Here is a 7,710-nt window from a genome sequence, read left to right as displayed (position 1 = left end):
TTTTTAACTTTAACAAAGAGAAAATGTTTTTTAGGATTAGGATTAACTGATGTGTTTGCCAAACATTGACCTTCACTACATCACACACCAACAACTGCAGTGTGCCTGTAAACTTCAGAAACTTTTTTGATACATCAGTAGACTATTTTTGAATGCTTGTTTGTGCTTGTTTTATTATTGACTTCAACTTTTGACAATAGATTGTGTTATTCCCTTTGATCGAATCAACATTGGCTGGTAGAAGCAGGATCAACTGAAACTCAAATCACCTCAACAAATAAAATTACGGAATGTGCCTTGGAATATTTATCAAACTATATTTGCAGGTGACATAAATTAAGCGACTTATAATGTCATTCTATCCCAATAAGTGATTACAGTATTGAAGAGATTACTACATGTTCTTTCCGACATTGGAGAAAGACATTGTCTAAACCTCCTCCCCTGGTGCCGTACTAAGTTGCCCAGAAGAGCAAACATAAAAATGTCTTCTGACACCTTTTCCTGAAGGAGAAAATATCCCAAACTTCTAAATTGGCTGTCATCTCATGCACTTTTGCCTGTTGCAAGGTAACATGAATGCCCTTTAAATGGAGAAGATGTGATGTGGACCATAGTTTTCTCTATTGTCACTGGGTGAGCTCAAGGTTTTGCTGCTCTCATAAGGAGAAAATACAATGAGTGCAATTCAGGATAGCCTTAAATCTAATATATTGAAGTGCACCATGGGGTGCCCTTTCATATTTGTGAGAAAATATGATGCCATAATGGCAGTTCTTTCAATGAATAAGAAACATGGTGCCCTTTAGCGTGCACAGTTTGGAAGAAAACATTAAGTTCCCTTCCAAAGAACATGAAGTGCTGTGCCCTAACAGATGCACCTCTACAGACTGACTCTAGGGTCTCCACACAGCTTATATATCTACTGGCCAGACAAGACTACAAACGAGGATATGTGGACAAGGACACACCAAACACCAGCTATGGACGAAATAGGACGAAGAAGATGGAATTGGATAGGACACACGCTTCAGAAACCAGCATCTAACATCACCAGACAGGCTCTGACTTGGAACCCACAAGGGTGGAGGAATAGAGGCCTGCCGAAAAATACCTGGCAGAGAGATCTCCAGGAAGACACCAAGAAGATGGGATACAACTGGTCGCAGAATCAGGAAGAAAGCCAGTGACCAAGTACTCTGGAGGTCCCTTGTCGATGGCCTATACCCCAGGAGGGGTGTCAGGCGTAACTAAGTCTATAAGAGACTTAAAAACTCAAAGAAATCCTGACTCGGGTGTTTACTGATGGGTTTTTTTAATGTGGAAAATATCTCGAGCTTACACCACAGACCTTATCTCAGTCATCTGACCAAAAACCTGTTCCAAACATCAATGGATTTGATCATCTGATGCAAACCAATTAACAGGTTGTAGGATTCATTCCTGTGGCACAACTAAGCTAATTATTTACAACAATGGACAAACGTTATAGAAACTGTATGTAATCAGACTGGCATACTAGAAAAGTATAAATCCTTAACCCTTGATTTTCCTGTATGGTAACGGTAGTCTGTTCTCTGTTACAGCCAATGAACCCATTTGCCAAGAAAATAATGTAGATACAAGATGACCCAACATATTCCCATGTTACTTCTTTCTCCTCTGGCTGGTGAGAGTTGATGAGAAGTTTCAACAGACGGATATAGGGCTCTCAGATGTTTTCATCGTAACATGAATTATTCAGTTTTCTTTGACATCTAAAACCAAGAAATTGGACGCATCACAGTGAAGAAGTGCTTTAAGTAAAAAAACTGTTTCTAGTCCTCTTTTGATTTTACATACTTTGACAGTCGACACTTAAGAAGATTTTGATTGTTGATTCACTGATATTTTAAAGAAGAATTTTAAATCATAGTCAGCGTTTCCTCTATGGCAAAACCTTTACAAATGACATTACTTCCAAGACTAAAAATTGCTCCTTGAGATTTGTTACAATCATCTATAGTTAATAAAGTGAATCAGTAAATATTTGGTTGAAAATGAAGTCTGCTTGTATAATCAGTGTTCTACTTTTAACACTGAGTCATCCAGATGTGTACTCATCTTCCACAGGTACTCCCAGTGACTTTACGTGAACGCCTCTTGAGACAAACTCATATCTCACAATATGAGCCTGACCTGCCAGTAATTGACTCTGAATTGAATCTCGCATGCAGGATGCACTTTTCAACAAGTTTTGTTCCCAGGAGATTATCACCCAGCAGACAGCCGTCACTGACAGCACCACTCGTAAAGCAAAGAAAAAAAGATAACAAGTAGTGATGCCGATTTTTATGTGGCCAGCAAGCGTAATGAGGATGGATGAGAACACACGTAATATGAAGCAATCCAGTACAAAATCACTACAGACTATAATAGAATTATAATATCTGACACCTTTTTGACACTCAACAAAAGCTATTCAAAGTGCATGTCACATTCATTCTCTGCACATAACCAGTACAAACATCAATATTGACTTGTCTGCCCTGCCATTCAAAGAAAAAAAAAGCCTCATGGAATAATATATTTGCACTTTATTGAGGGAAAACTGAACAATGAGCTCTTGAGCGATATAAAAGCTGTAAAATAATACAAAGTAGGTATTAACATCTAGACTTCTTACATTCTATGCTTCAAATGCAAGATTATAAATTCTTCCAGTGCTTTATTTTTTTCTTCCGGAAACTCTAGTTCTCTAGAGAGTGTTTACTCTCACAAGTGTGAATACAACAGGTGTGTGAAGATGTGAATCAAAGTTCTGTCTGTCTGTCTGCCTGCCTGTCTCTGAGCTCTGCAGGAATCAGACTCCCTGCTGTGCACTCGCTTAAGTCTGGCTGAAAAGGCATTTTATCTCAGTGCAGACAATAAAAAGATTGACGGCTTCACGTTGTCATACTGTATAGGCAGAGACACTATTTACCAGCACATTCTTGGCTGGCTTACAGTACAGCGATGTGAAGTAGAGGTAGCCAGAAGAATCCATTGTTAAGTTGACTGCATGTAACATTAAGTCATGTACTGTATTTCATCTGGGCATTGGAGAACATTGTGTTCATGTTTAACTCTGTAGTGCAGTTACACAAGCGAAGCTCTGTGGGTTTTAGCAAAAAAATAAAGTCATAAAGTTCCCCATTCTTGCAAATGACTTTAATATCACCAAATACTTTTAGCAGCAGTTGAATCTGATAGAGATAAAGCTTGGCTGTATAAAACACATTCCAATATTTTTTGCTAAACCTCCATAGTTAAATTACTTGAAAATGTGTCAGTGCCTAAAAATACAAAACAAAGATTTGGGTAATAACAGTCTGTGTCCCTCCACGCTGTAGTCAAGGAGGATAGAAAGCGCTGTCGAAACAGTCAGGGTGCACCCGCCTATTAGGAATGTCAAAGTCATGTAACAAATCTCTGCCGGGGCTCTGTGCGAGGAGCTCCACGTCTTCATCTGAGGTAGAGGGATGAGTGAGGATGATCCGTGGGATCTGTCAGATGATTGCACCAGAAGGGAACGGGATTGGGAGGGATAGTAGGAATTATTTGATATAAAACATCAGAAAAATTGTGTCATATAATACTGATTTTTCTTTTCTTTTTGCACAATTTTTTAATTTGTAAAAGACTAAAATGATGTGATTTTAGGGTAAGTCAATACACAGTAAAGGATTTACCCAAGTGAGGAATGAGAAATCTGCTTACTGTCATTGTGTGCTTGCCAGCTTGAAGCAAATCATTTTTTGTTAATGCCTCCGCCTCAGGGTTAGACAAGGTCCTGTTCAGGTCACTTTCCAGATCAGACTGACATGAAACCAGGTGACAGGAGACAAACAGCAGAAACAGTATAAGAAAAAGGGAGAGTACATGTTATAATCTGCAAATGGCTTGATGCCCACCTAAAAACAATGGAGAAATGTACAAAGTGTATTGTGCTTGTGCTGTGATTTGACTCAACCACCCACCATGCTGTTGCCGTTGCAGACAACCACATCAATCTTCTTGGACAAACACTCGTCCGCGATCTCCATCTTGGGTTGTTTGTTCTTCTGGCCTGCTTCATCCTGGTTGCAGAGCTGTGGTCCAATCACGTCCTGAGTTTCCTGAAGCTCATCCAGGTCACGCACCTCTCGAGGTAGCAGTCTCTCTCTGAGTACTTTCATCTTGATACAGCTCCCAGCATTCCTCAGGGCACTGACCGCCTCGTGGTGAGTCGCTCCCTGCATGTTAAGGCCATTGACCTGGGTGGAATATATGGTCACATTAGTGGGTGCACCAGTCAGATGTGGGGAACTCAAGTCACATACAAACTCTGTTCTCCCACTACAGGCTATGATACAGGTTTTAATAAAAATTTTACCCCTGAACATGTGAGTCTAGAATTGGTTTTAATGTTATTTCTATCTCTCAAGCTCATATTGGCTTTATCACTGAGGAAGCTGAGTGTGTTCTGCTGGTATTATAATGCCCCCTATTGACCACAATAGGCACAGCAGCAGGGCAAATCTGCGCTTTATAGAGCCAGTATGAAGCAAATGTATATGATTTTCATTCAGTTACCAGCTTTTCACAGTGAGTGATTAAGAAAAGATGAATATAGACAAACATCAGAGACATGATTCCCTTCTTACCTCCAGCAGTCTGTCTCCAACATGGACCCCTGCCTTTTCTGCCGACCCCCCTTTTGTTACTCGTGAAATAAAAATGCCCTGAAAGGAAACAAATATCATATACATATCCATCCCAAATATTTTTGCAGTTTAATTCAAAATGAACCTGTACCACATTTATAGGAGTTAAATAAAAACCAGAGGAAACCATCATCAGCTTCAGTGCTGCTGCTTTTCATTATCCCCCATTCAGACAGTCAAACGAGCAAATATGTTGCAAGAGATTGAGCAACGCCGGCTCCTCTGCACCACAGAACTCACCTCATCATGGTCTTTGTAAGGCAGAGAGCCCCTCCCACCGGCAATGCTGATTCCCAGACTGCCCCTCTGGCCAGACACTTTGATCTGCAACTAAGAGGAAATTGGTTCATTACAAATAAAAAGCTGGGAGTTAATATGCAGCTGAAGCCTGACTGGAGCCAAACTAGAGTTAAATGAGCAATATCTTAACCACAATTGCCAGGCTCCCCTGCAGTGTCTATATAGTGCAGCCATGACATTAATAAATTGACATATATGAAAGATAGAGTATGCAGTTACTCTCAATGGCACTTGGGAGATGAATGATTCCTGAGGAGGGGTCTTCTCTGTCACCACAGAGGATTTCATTCGCCCTGTGACGGAGGAGATCTTTATGTTGTGGAGTGGGTCTCCTTGGAGACCGGCGGACCCAGCATTAAGAGCCCTGTGATGCTGACATTTCCTGCCCTCTCGGGTTTCTCCTCTCTGATGGCGAAACCGACGTGGTAACGCATCACTCTCAGACAGCTGGCCCGCACCATCCTAACAAGAAATGAGTGGGAGCTTTTATTGTGTGCCCAGTGCAGCCTAATGTCTTTTTTTTCTTCTTTGAAATACATTAGCAAAAGGAAAAGATAGAAGAAGGATGGAACTTTCAGATCAACATCCTCTCTGATAGCATTTCTTAACCCTCCTGTTGTCCTCCTGGGTCAAGGAAGGAAGGAAGGAAGGACGAAGGGAAAGATGGAAGGAAAGAATGAAGGGGAAAAGGAAGGTAAGATAGAAGGAGGGAGGGAACAGATTGGGTCAAAAAGCAAGGAAGAAGTAAGGACGAAAGGAAGGAAGGAAGGAAGGAAGGAAGGAAGGAAGGAAGGAAGGAAGGAAGGAAGGAAGGAAGGAAGGAAGGAAGGAAGGAAGGAAGGAAGAAAGGAAGGGAGGGGAAAAAGGAAGGAAAGAAAGATGGATTGAAGGAACAGATTCATTCAAGGAAGGAACTAAAAGGAAGGAATAAGGGAAAGAAGGTAGGGAACAGATCAGGTCAATTGGATCAAAAGAGGAAGAAAGTAAGGACAAAGGAAAGGAAGGAAGGAAGGATTGTGGAAAGAAGGAAGGGAGAAAGGAAGGAAGGAAAGAAAGATGGAGGGAGGGAACAGGTCAGTTGGATCAAAAGAGTAAGGAAGGGGAGAAAGGAAGGAAGGAAGGAAAGAAGGAAGGGAATAAGGATTGTGGAAAGAAAGAAAGAAGGAAGGAGGAAGGGAACAGATTGGGTCAATTTGACCCATAAGAACAACGGTGCATAAAGCACAAAGACAAATATAGAATGAATGGAAACATGGAGTTGCTAATAAAAACAATGTTAAAAGAAATCAAGATCAACTATATGAATTTGCAACACTGAAAAACCTAACCTCCTCAGGTTGCTTAGTTTCCTCTGCGTCCTTGTCTGTGCTGCAGCGGTGACCACACACACCGTCTCTGGCTTGGGACAGTTGAGGTCCCCCCTGTTGACTCTCTTTGTTTGCCGCCCAGCCGAGGCCTGGGACAGCCCAGTTTTGGCTACTGGTCCTGAGGGACGGGTTAGTATGAGGATTTCTACACTCCTGGAGATAGTCAGAGGACACCACCTGTTGCTGAAAATTTAATTTCAGAATGACACCTTGAAGGAAATGGCTGGCGACAGTGATGGATTAGTAGAGGATGAGCCCTGTGAAACATCCTCCTCATCTTGAATACAAATCGTAATTGGTCACCAGAAAAACAGAGCATAAAAAAGGAGTGACATTTTTCCTCTAAGCCGATCCTGGCGGGATACCATGTTTGCCAGTAGAGCATTTGATGCTCAGTTAAAACACACTGCTTGACTATTCATAACGCATGCATACTCTGCACACAGGAGATCATTACTGCAGAGCCTAATTGCAGCTCTCCCTCACTGGAATAATTGTTTTGAAAACCTAAAATGCAGCAGAGACCAAAGCTGAATGGATCTCCAAAGTTTAATTTGTTTTAGTCTCTTTCTCTGCGTTTGGCAAAATTTAGTTTTCGAAGAGTGAAGGATAATGACATGCTTGAAAAGGCATTGTCGTCTCCACAGAGGGAGATTCCACTTAAGAAACAGCGGAAGGCCACGTGAATCAGTACCGCATTCATTAGTGGCAACATGTCGATACTTCAAGCTGAACATCAGTAGCAGCTCTTTAATAAAAACAGTAATAAGCAAGAACACCGAGGTCTAATTTGTGCGAGGCTATTATTCTTTTCAAATAGCCGAGACTTTCCAGTGAATTACTTTTCAATACCCAACGCATAATTCATTTATCCTCTCGTTAAAACCAGAGACAGAATGTAGACTGTAAAAAGGTATAATGAGATTTAAAGTACATAAGGTGCATCCAAGAATTATATAAACAGATAATTAATCAGAGTAACGTGTTCCAAAGATCTGCTGCTCTAAATTCACTGTATCTAGGACATGTTGAGCACAGATACAAACATTCATTTTCTAATACACTGGAAACATGACAGCGTCAGTACAACATGCAGCACGTGCAGGGTGGACCAGTCAAATGTGGCACATGCTGGCAGAGCATTACAGAAACATCATGCACCGCTGGACAGACAAAACAAGCAATGGAGGGGTTAGGAATGGATCATCTCATTTGTCATTATTAGATTTTTATATTTCTTATTACCACACCACACCAATTGTATCCTGTAGTTAAATCTAACATTTTTAAAGTTAAATTAAGTTAAAACTCCACTTAGA

At 41.0% G+C, this 7,710-nt stretch overlaps 1 protein-coding gene across 1 annotated transcript; it reads right to left on the bottom strand.

Moving 5' to 3' along the window:
* Window positions 1-3,170: 3,170 nt before the first annotated feature.
* LOC146973589 (uncharacterized) lies at window positions 3,171-7,106 on the bottom strand. Its single transcript, XM_085799242.1, has 8 exons — window positions 7,086-7,106; window positions 6,353-6,574; window positions 5,244-5,486; window positions 4,965-5,054; window positions 4,665-4,742; window positions 3,999-4,274; window positions 3,739-3,837; window positions 3,171-3,524 (listed from the first exon to the last, which is right to left on the bottom strand). Exons 1-8 carry the CDS (start codon window positions 7,104-7,106, stop codon window positions 3,372-3,374), a joined length of 1,182 nt encoding a protein of 393 aa, XP_085655368.1. The 3' UTR covers window positions 3,171-3,371.
* Between the last annotated feature and the right edge of the window lie 604 nt (window positions 7,107-7,710).

This window comes from Trachurus japonicus, chromosome 15 (genome assembly GCF_045865225.1).
Source record: "Trachurus japonicus isolate A0001 chromosome 15, Traja_1.0".
Classification (NCBI taxonomy): Eukaryota; Metazoa; Chordata; class Actinopteri; order Carangiformes; family Carangidae; genus Trachurus; species Trachurus japonicus.
The sequence above is the reverse complement of the archived record's forward strand: the minus strand, read 5'-3'. Positions and strand labels throughout refer to the sequence as shown.

What these genes read in the sequence shown, in the direction of transcription:
- LOC146973589 (XM_085799242.1), bottom strand. Translation starts at nt 7,106, where the DNA reads ATGTTGCCACTAATGAATGCG. An exon ending in TGTTGCCACTAATGAATGCG is followed by an intron (nt 6,575 to 7,085) that starts GTACTGATTCAC and finishes TTAAATTTTCAG; the next exon opens with CAACAGGTGGTGTCCTCTGA. An exon ending in CTTACAAAGACCATGATGAG is followed by an intron (nt 4,743 to 4,964) that starts GTGAGTTCTGTG and finishes GTTTCCTTTCAG; the next exon opens with GGCATTTTTATTTCACGAGT.